The 12,355-nt window shown below is 38.7% G+C and overlaps 1 protein-coding gene across 9 annotated transcripts in view; it reads left to right on the top strand.

Annotated features, from left to right (window-relative positions):
* The window catches only part of LOC115005366 (diacylglycerol kinase zeta-like), a 61,218-nt gene extending 52,903 nt beyond the window's left edge, over positions 1-8,315 (top strand). For 4 of the 9 annotated variants that reach the window (XM_029427155.1, XM_029427154.1, XM_029427151.1 and 1 more), the window contains 7 exons: positions 867-920; positions 1,034-1,068; positions 1,888-1,931; positions 2,869-2,989; positions 5,374-5,410; positions 5,557-5,656; positions 7,800-8,315. In XM_029427155.1, the coding sequence (XP_029283015.1) occupies positions 867-920; positions 1,034-1,068; positions 1,888-1,931; positions 2,869-2,989; positions 5,374-5,410; positions 5,557-5,656; positions 7,800-7,916 (508 nt within the window). In that variant the 3' untranslated portion in view covers positions 7,917-8,315. Of the gene's footprint in view, positions 1-720; positions 921-1,033; positions 1,069-1,887; positions 1,932-2,868; positions 2,990-3,085; positions 3,145-5,373; positions 5,411-5,556; positions 5,657-7,799 lie in introns of those variants that run through there. The other 5 variants (XM_029427152.1, XM_029427150.1, XR_003831939.1 and 2 more) reach the window with 3 other exon arrangements.
* Positions 8,316-12,355: the final 4,040 nt, after the last annotated feature.

Here is a 12,355-nt window from a genome sequence, read left to right as displayed (position 1 = left end):
TCATCGTGTTCTCAGTGTCGGCATGTGTACAGTATCAACTAGGGACGTCAGGAGACCTGCGGTACCAAGTCGAAGCCAAATTTCTAAAAAACGTGACATACTCATTTTTCAGCAGGTACCGGTGAGCCGGTAGCACCGTCAGGGCTCGAGACTAACGACTATTTACCTGATAATGTTACAATGTGAACAACAACATGTTTAAATCTGCAGGAGAGCTAGCTAACGTTAGCTGTTAGCTGTAAGCTGTTAGCAGTTAGCTATAAACTGTCAGCTGTTAGCTGTTAGCTATACACTGTTAGCTGTTAGCTGTAAGCTATAAACTGTTAGCTGTCAGCTGTTAGCTGTAAGCTGTTAGCTATAAACTGTTAGCTGTTAGCAGCGGGTGAACAGAGATAGAGAGTTACATTATGATGTGTTCATGATCTATTTGGTCAAATGAAAACTGGCCAAAGGTACATTATAACATTATGATCTGTTCAAATGTAATCTTGTAAAATGTAGTTTTTGGTGAGAAACTTGATGTTTTCACAGCAATATAAAATAGATATTAGAAGAATTATGAGCTGTTTAACTTGGTATCGACTGCTACATTTCTGGTCTTGTGACGTCCCTACTGTTTATGTTTAAATATCAGCAGCTGACAAAGGGGTGAACAAACTGAATCCCAGATCACAGAGCTGTGTTTGTCTGTCAGCTTTGAAATACTTCAATGTACCTCAGACAGTAACCGTGCTGGTATCGTGAGCTGAAGCTGCTTCTGAAGCTGCTTCTGAACCTGCTTCTGAACCTGTCCCCTGTCCATCTTGTCCATCTTGTCCATCTTGTCCATCTTGTCCATCCTTGTCCTCGCTGTGTCTGATCTGAAGGAGGGGGGCAAAGATTGTCAACACAACGCTGGCTGATTTCAGACCCATCATTAGGTACAACACCATCAGAGTGTGTTTGTGAGTGTGTGTGTGTGTGTGTGTGTGTGTGTGTGTGTGAGATCCTCCTTCATGTCTAAGATTTTATTTGTCTCTTTTCTCTCTGACAGTCCTTCCACTGCTACCTCACACCACTCTGAAAAAGGTAAAAGTTTGTTAAGATGTTCCTCACAAAGTAAAGGTTTGTTTCACTCTATGCAGACGATATGATGTGGATTTAGTTTTTGTTTTGTTTTTTTTTCCGCTAATTTATTTATTTGGTTTCAGTGAACAAAAAAGGAAAATAAATAATTAAAATAACATTTACAATAAAACATTTTAATAAAAATATAATAAGATATTATAATAAAAAAGACCAGAATAACTAAGGGATGATAAAATAGACACTAACAGAAGTTGCGGTTACAGAGTCACATTTTCAATTTATTTGACATAGAGATAAATATTTATAACTGGTTAACCAAGTATGTAATAAAAGTTCAAGTTTAAATTCAAGCTTTGTTTGCCACACGTGGTTTCACACACGTGGTTTACCGTAAAAATTACAATAACATGATAATATGACAATAATAAGATAGAAAGACAATGATAGATAAAAGGATAAAAAGTGAATACATAAATAACATATAGTGTCAGTAATATGATAATCAATATATAGAACAAATAAATAAATAAATAAAATTCACAATAAAAATGTTTAATTGCACCTAACCACCTTATGTGTTACATTTATTTATTGTGTTTATTATGTGTGATTATCATCTGTCTCTTTGTTTGTTGTTCACACGTCACTTCCTTGTAAATCGAGTGTGAACTATGGTAGTGACAATAATTAATCTAGAGTGTCACAATGTATTTAAAGTACAAAAAGCAAAAGCACTCAGCAGCCCATAATAATAAACGTGACGTCTCCGTGTACGAGCGAGTTGTTAGTTTTGATCTTTAACTTTTATCTGTTTTCTAGATGCAGAGTTGATGAACTGCATCGAGACTGAAGACCTGACCCGGGTGAGTCACAGAAAGTGTTTACGGTTTTTAATCCTCCATCTTATCACTGCTGGACAGTTTTAAAAAGCATTCTGCGTTTATTTGATGCAAGAAACTGAACCTGATGACTGAAGTTGTTGTTATTATTATTATTGTTATTGTTATTATCATTATTATTATTATTATTATTATTATTATTATTATTATTATTGGTGTTATTATTATTATGGTGTTATTATTATTATTATTGTTATTATTATTATTATTGTTATTATTATTATTATTATTATTATTATTATTATTATTATTGTTGTTGTTGTTATTATTGTTATTATTGTTGGTGTTATTGGTATTATTGTTATTATTATTGTTATTGTTGTTATTATTGTTGTTGTTATTATTATCATTATTGTTATTATTGTTATTGTTGTTGTTATTACTATCATTATTGTTATTATTATTGTTATTATTATTATCATGATTGTTATTATTGTTATTATTAGTATTATTGTTGTTGTTATTGTCATTGTTGTTATTATTATTGTTGTTATTATTGTTATTGTTGGTGTTATTATTATTATTAGTTATTATTATTGTTGTTATTATTATTATTGTTATTGTTGTTATTATTGTTATTATTGTTGGTGTTATTGGTATTATTGTTATTATTATTGTTGTTATTATTGTTATTGTTGTTATTATTGTTGTTGTTATTATTATCATTATTGTTATTGTTGTTGTTATTATTATCATTATTGTTATTATTGTATTGTTGTTGTTATTATTATTATCATGATTGTTATTATTGTTATTATTAGTATTATTGTTGTTGTTATTGTTGTTATTATTGTTGTTGTTTTTGCTGTCGATGTTGTTTTTAAATGTTGACACTGTTGCCAATATTTATGTCGATGTTGTTATTGTTTTTGATGTTGAAGTTGTTTTTGTTGTTCTGAAGCTGACAGAGCTCCACCAGCAGGGGGCCGACCTCCTGCTGCAGGACGCGGCCGGCTGCACGCTGCTGCATCACGCTGTGGATGCCAGCAGCAAAGACATTCTCAAATACCTCATCGAACACGGTGAGACAAGTTAGCACTTCTTTAAAAACGTGTATCAACAACACACATCGCAGAAACAGACACACTGACCTCCAGATGTTTTGTGTATATTTGAAGCGGATGAAGGATTTTAGTCCTCGGACGTCTGGATCTTAAGTTCTCAGAGAACACCCATGATGCACCGCTGCTGCACCACCACACCAAACTCCATGATGCACCACTGCTGCACCACCACACCAAACTCCCATGATGCACCACCACACCAAACTCCCATGATGCACCGCTACTGCACCACCACACCAAACTCCAATGATGCACCACTGCTGCACCACCACACCAAACTCCCATGATGCACCCCTGTTGCACCAGCACACCAAACTCCCATGATGCACCCCTGTTGCACCACCACACCAAACTCCCATGATGCACCACCACACCGAACTCCCATGATGCACCGCTGCTGCACCAGGAACACTGAAGGATCCTAACGGGAGAAGCTGACTGCAGTGATAAACTCCCATGGGCCACTAAAAAGACATAATTTTTTTTAAACAATTTAAAAAGACACACAATTTACAAAAGAATATATGAAAATCTAAACAATAATGTATAATGGAAAAAAACAGATAAATGAACAGCAAAATAAAGCTACAGTTCAGTGTAAGATATTAATGAACTGTCGCACATTTAATGAGATAAAGGTTGGTAGCTGGAAGTTTCTGTTCAAAACATCAACAGTGAGTTTGGAGGAAGTGTTTTAGTCCTAAAACTTTACTTTCTTAAAACAAATAAAACATTCTGCCATACTGTGCTGAATTTATTTCACACATTTTAATTCTTTAATCAAGTTCTAATATTGTTCTAATGCAGCGATCTGTTTAGCTATTTCAAGATTTGTAGAAAATACCTAAAAACACCGTGTGACAGATGTGACAGAATCCCAGTAAGGTTTGGTGCAGTTTATTTATCTGAACTTCCTCAGCTCAGATTTATTCAGCCTTCACTGCTGTTCACATCGTGTCATTTATTATCTGACCACCAGGGGCGCCAGCAGCAGCACACAGCAATACAAAGAGGAAGAAACATTAGTGATGACAAGAAGTTCAGTTTCACACAACTATAATATTTAATGTGACTCATTTCAGGGTACACAAATTAGTTTCAGTTACAGTGCCAATAAAATATAACCCTGTGAACTTTTATTGATTTTCAACCAAACATTAAGCTGTAGTTTATTTTGTAGTTTTGACCGGTTTGTCTCTTTCTACATTCACCTGCTTATATTTTTCATTTAGAGACTTAATTTCAGCAACATTTCAGAACATCTGCATGTTAAAGATGTTTGTCCTCCAGCAGACTGAGACGTGTGGAAGTTCCCCACAGCAGGAGGACAAACACTACGTCTGCTAATCAACTTACCAGTGATTGATTAGTTTAAACTTTCTGCTCTGATACACACACACACACACACACACACACACACACACACACGCGCACGCACACGCACGCACACGCACACACACGCACGCACACACACACACACACACACACCCGCACACACCAATCAACATCAAATACAAAATAACAAACCATCCCCCTTGTTGGAGCCGAGAGAAGAAACATTTTACCTGCAATGTTCTCAAAACATAACTCTTGTTTACGTTAAATTATTTGTGTTTGTTGAAAAAATGTGTTTTTTATACGTGAATGTCTTTGTTTATATATTATATCTTTTGTAATAATTGTGTTTTTTGATTTTCAAACAAATCTTAAAACAAACATCTGTTCACTTTCAGACACAACTTTTGGTTTGACTTACAAAGTTTTTAATTCATGTAAATATCTTTTATTAACTTTGACTTTATAAAGTGTCTGTTAGTTTGTTCCCTTGATTTCACCTCATTTATATTTCTTATTGCTCTTTTCTGTAATGTTTATCAGGGATTTATATTAGTTATTATTAGTATATTGTTGCTCCACACAGTAGCAACAATATGGAGAAAATAAGTTTATTATAATCCAACATGTACTTTGTTCAGAATGTCTTTGATATAAACTACGTACGCACTTTGGACATCCTTTGAATATTTAATCTGCTGTTATCCCCTTTACTGATTTCCAAAACCAATAAATTAAGTTTTATTTGGATTTAATGATAATTTGTTTACATCAAATTAACTTTTAAGATTGAAATTTCCGCTTTCAACATCATCCAAAAGTATTTTTTTCCAGAACATAAAACGTTGTATCATCTGCAAACAAAATTGTTTGCAATATTTTTGTTGCTTCACAAATATCATTTCATTTCCTATTTCATATCCTATTCTTAAGATAAAAGTCAGTTTTTTCGTACTGTTTATTGATGATTATTGTTTCTGAATGTATTTTGTTTCTGTTGCAATTAGTGCCCAAGTCTCACCTGGACATCACAGAGAAGGAGACGTAAGTTTCTGTTCTGTTTTTGAACTAATTTATTAAATAGCAGTAAATAATTTCTCCTCAGTCACGTGTAGACTGAACACTTCTAACTGTATTTATTACTATTTATTTATTGTTTTCATGTGTTATTATTCCTGTTGTGTGTTTAGAGGTGAGACGGCGCTCCATAAAGCCGCCTCCTCCTGTCAGAGGAGCATCTGTCACTACCTGGTGGAGGCCGGGGCGTCCATCATGAAGACAGACCTGCAGGTAAACACTCTCACCTGTAACACTCTCACCTGTAACACTCTCACCAGTAACACACTCACCTGTAACACACACACACACCTGTAACACACACTCACCTGTAACGTACATTTTTTGCTACTGTGTTTTTTTACTGTGCTCTATTGCGTTACTTTACTGCGCTCTACTGCGTTACTTTACTGCGCTCTACTGCGTTACTTTACTGCGCTCTATTGCGTTACTTTACTGCGCTCTACTGCGTTACCTTACTGCGCTGTACAGCGTTACTTTACTGCGCTACCTTACTGCGTTACTTTACTGCGCTCTACTGCGTTACTTTACTGCGCTCTACTGCGTTACTTTACTGCGCTCTATTGCGTTACTTTACTGCGCTGTACAGCGTTACCTTACTGCGTTACCTTACTGCGCTGTACAGCGTTACTTTACTGCGCTACCTTACTGCGTTACTTTACTGCGCTCTACTGCGTTACTTTACTGCGCTCTACTGCGTTACTTTACTGCGCTCTATTGCGTTACTTTACTGCGCTCTACTGCGTTACCTTACTGCGCTGTACAGCGTTACTTTACTGCGCTACCTTACTGCGTTACTTTACTGCGCTCTACTGCGTTACTTTACTGCGCTGTACAGCGTTACTTTACTGCGCTCTACTGTGTTACTTTATTGCACTCTACTGTGTTACTTTACTGTGCTGTACTGTGTTACTTTACTGCACTCTACTGTGTTACTTTACTGTGCTGTACTGTGTTACTTTACTGCACTCTACTGTGTTACTTTACTGTGCTGTACTGTGTTACTTTACTGCGCTGTACAGCGTTACTTTACTGCGCTCTATTGCGTTACTTTACTGCGCTCTACTGCGTTACCTTACTGCGCTGTACAGCGTTACTTTACTGCGCTACCTTACTGCGTTACTTTACTGCGCTCTACTGCGTTACTTTACTGCGCTGTACAGCGTTACTTTACTGCGCTCTACTGTGTTACTTTATTGCACTCTACTGTGTTACTTTACTGTGCTGTACTGTGTTACTTTACTGCACTCTACTGTGTTACTTTACTGTGCTGTACTGTGTTACTTTACTGCGCTGTACAGCGTTACTTTACTGCACTCTACTGTGTTACTTTACTGCACTCTACTGTGTTACTTTACTGCACTCTACTGTGTTACTTTACTGTGCTGTACTGTGTTACTGCGCTGTACTGCATTACTTTACTACGCTCTACATGCGTTACTTTACTGCACTCTATTGCCTTGCTTTGCTGCGCTGTACTGCATTACTTTTCTGCGCTCTATTGTGTTACTTTACTGCGCTCTATTGCGTGAGGCGCTCCGTGACGGCCACCAGCCTGAGCTGTCCCACCGACACATTAAAAGGATCTCCAGCAGTATTTGACCCACTTCTCTAAAGTGATTAATGTTGTGTGTCATTGAGAAACGAAGCGCCGCAGGATCCCCGGCCTTGCTCCGACACACACAAAGGCTGCGGCTCACCGTTGCCATGGTGAAGCTAGTGGTAACAGGAAGCAGCCCATAATCTGAGTTTTTGCTTCTTCTTCTTCTCCAGCAAATGAAAAGAGTTCATGTGTTACTTAGTGTGTAAACTGTTGGTGTGGAGCCGAGATTCACTGCAGGCTTTTTATTATTCTGCTTTATTTCTCACACTATCTATTCATATATCTGATGATATATTTAGTTATTGATCTACACCTTCTGCAGAGCAGAGTAACATGTGATAACAGCAGATTTGCCTTTTTAACTTTTAACTTTTTCAGCAAATGATCCTGCATCTGTAATGTTTTCTGATTTATAATGTTAAAAAATGTGTTTCTTTAGTGTACTCTAGTTTGTTTCTTTACTGCGTTGTTACTGCACTCTGTATTTACTTTACTTTATTCTGTCCACCTCCTCCTGTTTGTGTTACTTTACTGTATAAGAGAGTGAAAATTAGAGTTTGTGAAAGTGCTTCTTATTTTCTGAGTATATGAAACATTCAGTTTGTAGCTTCTCATGTTCAAATGTTTGATCAGAGTGTCTTCTCTAGAGGATCACTTCCAGGATCATATTCTCCATAACCTTCAGTATTTAGATCAAGAAGCTTGTGAAATATAAACTTTATCTAAAATAAAGTAAATGTTTCTGTTTTTCAGGGAGAGACTCCCAAACATCGCGCTGAGAAAGCCGACGACCAGGAACTGTCTGAATATCTGGAGAACCGCCAACATTACCAGATAATCCAGAGGGAGGACCAGGAGACGGCGGTCTGAAGTCCATGCCGTCCCTCCAAACCTCCGTCCGTCTTTAGGTCTTTCATTTATCTTCCCGTCTAAAGAGTCAAAGGAGGGAAGACGGCAACATATCAGCGAGCGCTTCTTCTTCTTCTTCTCTGCTATAAGAGGGCAGGAGGCGGGTCGACACATTGACATTGTTATTATTGATTTAGTCCCCAAACTGTTTTAAAGGTGCACTCCCCCTTTAATATCAACATTAAAGGTGCACTCCCCCTTTAAAGTGACCCTCTTACATCAGTTCCTCCGTGTCTCCTTGAACTCCAGTAGAAACTTTATCTCCTCTCCTGCCTCCACGCTGAACGCAGAGTCACAAACGTAGAAAAGTGTTGATGAAGTAAATGGAGCCGAGTTCAACAAACAAACTGAAAACATCTGTTTACTAACTCTCACACATGCAGAAGTGTTTAAATAGTTTAAAACAGTGCAGTTTCAGTGTGTGTGTGTGTGTGTGTGTGTGTGTGTGTGTGTGTGTGTGTGTGTGTGTGTGCACATGTGTGTGCATGTGTGCGTGCATGTGTGTGTGTGTGTGAAGCAGCGACTGATGAAGGACTTTATTCTGCAGAGTTAGTAAACAGATGTTTTCAGTTTGTTTGTTGAACTCCGCTCCATTTACTTCATCAACACTTTTCTACGTTTGTGACTCTGCGTTCAGCGTGGAGGCAGGAGAGGAAACACCGGGGGGGGGGGGGTGTCTGATGTACAGAGGGTCACAGAAAGTGAGCAGAGAAGGTGTTTTGTTGTGCATACCGTCGGGTTCGTAGACGCCTGCCTCCGTTCTCTGCAGTTCAAACTAAGCAACATAAAAGCCTCTGGACACTAAAGTGAATTCAAACTCGTCTCCTCAGGCCACAAAGATCTCCTACAAATTGTTGAATGTGTCTTTATGGAGTCACCATTAGCGCTCTGACCTCCGTGTTGAATGTGTACAGAACGTGCTGCTTTGAGTGAACACTGACTGTATTCATGTGTGTGCAGCTGAACATGATGAGGCTTTCGCCATATCTGATAGAAACGGCTGCAAAAACGTGTCTTCTGTCCGGCTTCTAGTGACCTTTTGAATATATTTGTTTACTCAATGGAAATAAGTGTTTGTTCACACTTTGAATATTTAACTTAGACACAGATAAATTTAGCTATTTATGATATATTTGTAGAGATGAAAAAAAACACATTTTGCTTTGTGATCAAACAACGTGAAGCAAGTCGTCGACGACTTCAGTCCGAATGTTCGAGATTTCAACATGAGATTTGTTTTTGTAATTCTTTGGTCTGTTACATAACTGTAAAAGCAAAATGGCTGCCAGCAGGATGCTTTCTTTGTGATGTGTGTGTAAATAGCTGAGATAGACTCGTCAGTGTTCAGCCAGATTCTGCCAAAGCAGTCAAGTCTGTATTAATAATAACGACATTATACTGTATGATATTGGAGTAATAACTGTTCTGTTTGGTTTTATCATTTCTGAGTGACCTGCAATAAAAGCATGTCAGTAACAGTTTTCTGTGAGGAAAATAAAATTATTCAGTAGGAAAAAAACGACTTTTAATCATTTATTCATCATTAAATCATTTTTAAAAGCAAAATTACCAACTATTTATCATATGTGACGTTGAATAGATAATTTCTGGACAAAACAAGTTTTTTGAAGAGGTTTAGGACTCATGACGCTGACTCAAGTCAGGGTTTAGGACTCATGACGCTGACTCATGTCAGGGTTTAGGACTCATAACGCTGACTCATGTCAGGGTTTAAGACTCATAACGCTGACTCATGTCAGGGTTCAAAACTCAAAACGCTGACTCATGTTAGGGTTTAAGACTCATAACGCTGACTCATGTCAGGGTTTAAGACTCATAACGCTGACTCATGTCAGGGTTCAAAACTCAAAACGCTGATTCATGTCAGGGTTTAAGACTCATAACGCTGACTCATGTCAGGGTTTAGGACTCATAACACTAACTCATGTCATGGTTTAAAACTCATAACGCTGACTCTTGTCAGGGTTTAAGACTCATAACACTGACTCATGTCAGGGTTTAAAACTCATAATGCTGACTCATGTCAGGGTTCAAAACTCATAACACTGACTCATGTCAGGGTTCAAGACTCATGATGCTGACAAATGTCAGGGTTTAAAACTCATAACGCTGACTCATGCCAGGGTGTAAGACTCATAACGCTGACTCATGTCAGGGTTAAGGACTCATAACGCTGACTAATGTCAGGGTTCAAAACTGAGTCAGCGTTCAAGACTCATGATGCTGACAAATGTCAGGGTGAAGGAATCATAACGCTGACTCATGTCAGGGTGTAAGACTCATAACACTGACTCATGTCAGGATTCAAAACTCATAATGCTGACTCAGGTCAGGGTTTAGGACTCATGACTCATGTCAGGGTTTAGGACTCAAGATGCTGACTCATGTCAGGGTTTAGGACTCAAAACGCTGACTCATGTCAGGGTTTAAGACTCATAACGCTGACTCATGTCAAGGTTTAGGACTCATAACGCTAACTCATGTCAGGGTTTAAGACTCATAACACTGACTCATGTCAGGATTCAAAACTCATAATGCTGACTCAGGTCAGGGTTTAGGACTCATGACTCATGTCAGGGTTTAGGACTCAAGATGCTGACTCATGTCAGGGTTAATGACTCATAACGCTGACTCATGTCAGGGTTTAAAACTCATAACACTGACTCATGTCAGGGTTTAGGACTCATGACTCATGTCAGGGTTTAGGACTCATGATGCTGACTCATGTCAGGGTTTAAAACTCATAACGCTGACTCATGTCAATGTTTAGGACTCATGACGCTGACTCATGTCAGGGTGTAAGACTCATAATGCTGACTCATGTCAGGGTGTAGGACTCATAATGGTGACTCATGTCAGGGTTTAGGACTCATAACGCTGACTCATGTCAGGGTTTAAGACTCATAACGCTGACTCATGTCAGGGTTCAAAACTCGGAACACTGACTCATGTCAGGGTGTAAGACTCATAATGCTGACTCATGTCAGGGTTTAGGACTCATAACGCTGACTCATGTCAGGGTTTAGGACTTATAACGCTGACTCATGTCAGGGTTTAAAACTCATAACTCTGACTCATGTCAGGGTTTAGGACTCATGATAATGACTAATGTCAGGGTTTAAAACTCATAACGCTGACTCAAGTCAGGGTGTAAGACCCATAACGCTGACTCATGTCAGGGTTTAAGACTCATAACGCTGACTCATGTCAGGGTTCAAAACTCATTACACTGACTCATGTCAGGGTGTAAGACTCATAATGCTGACTCATGTCAGGGTTTAGGACTCATAACGCTGACTCATGTCAGGGTTTAGGACTTATAACGCTGACTCATGTCAGGGTTTAAAACTCATAACTCTGACTCATGTCAGGGTTTAGGACTCATGATAATGACTAATGTCAGGGTTTAAAACTCATAACGCTGACTCAAGTCAGGGTGTAAGACCCATAACGCTGACTCATGTCAGGGTTCAAAACTCATTACACTGACTCATGTCAGGGTGTAAGACTCATAATGCTGACTCATGTCAGGGTTCAAAACTCATTACACTGACTCATGTCAGGATTCAAAACTCATAATGCTGACTCAGGTCAGGATTTAGGACTCATGACTCATGTCAGGGTTTAGGACTCAAGATGCTGACTCATGTCAGGGTTTAGGACTCAAAACGCTGACTCATGTCAGGGTTTAAGACTCATAACACTAACTCATGTCAGGGTTTAAGACTCATAACACTGACTCATGTCAGGATTCAAAACTCATAATGCTGACTCAGGTCAGGGTTTAGGACTCATGACTCATGTCAGGGTTTAGGACTCAAGATGCTGACTCATGTCAGGGTTAATGACTCATAACGCTGACTCATGTCAGGGTTTAAAACTCATAACACTGACTCATGTCAGGGTTTAGGACTCATGACTCATGTCAGGGTTTAGGACTCATGATGCTGACTCATGTCAGGGTTTAAAACTCATAACGCTGACTCATGTCAATGTTTAGGACTCATGACGCTGACTCATGTCAGGGTGTAAGACTCATAATGCTGACTCATGTCAGGGTGTATGACTCATAATGCTGACTTATGTCAGGTTACTGACTCATGTCAGGGTTTAGGACTCATAACGCTGACTCATGTCAGGGTTCAAAACTCAGAACACTGACTCATGTCAGGGTGTAAGACTCATAATGCTGACTCATGTCAGGGTTTAGGACTCATAACGCTGACTCATGTCAGGGTTTAGGACTTATAACGCTGACTCATGTCAGGGTTTAAAACTCATAACTCTGACTCATGTCAGGGTGTAGGACTCATAATGCTGACTCATGTCAGGGTTTAGGACTCATAATGCTGACTCATGTCAGGGTTTAGGACTCATAA

This window comes from Cottoperca gobio, unplaced genomic scaffold, assembly GCF_900634415.1.
Source record: "Cottoperca gobio unplaced genomic scaffold, fCotGob3.1 fCotGob3_294arrow_ctg1, whole genome shotgun sequence".
NCBI classification, from domain to species: Eukaryota; Metazoa; Chordata; class Actinopteri; order Perciformes; family Bovichtidae; genus Cottoperca; species Cottoperca gobio.
The sequence above is the reverse complement of the archived record's forward strand: the minus strand, read 5'-3'. Positions and strand labels throughout refer to the sequence as shown.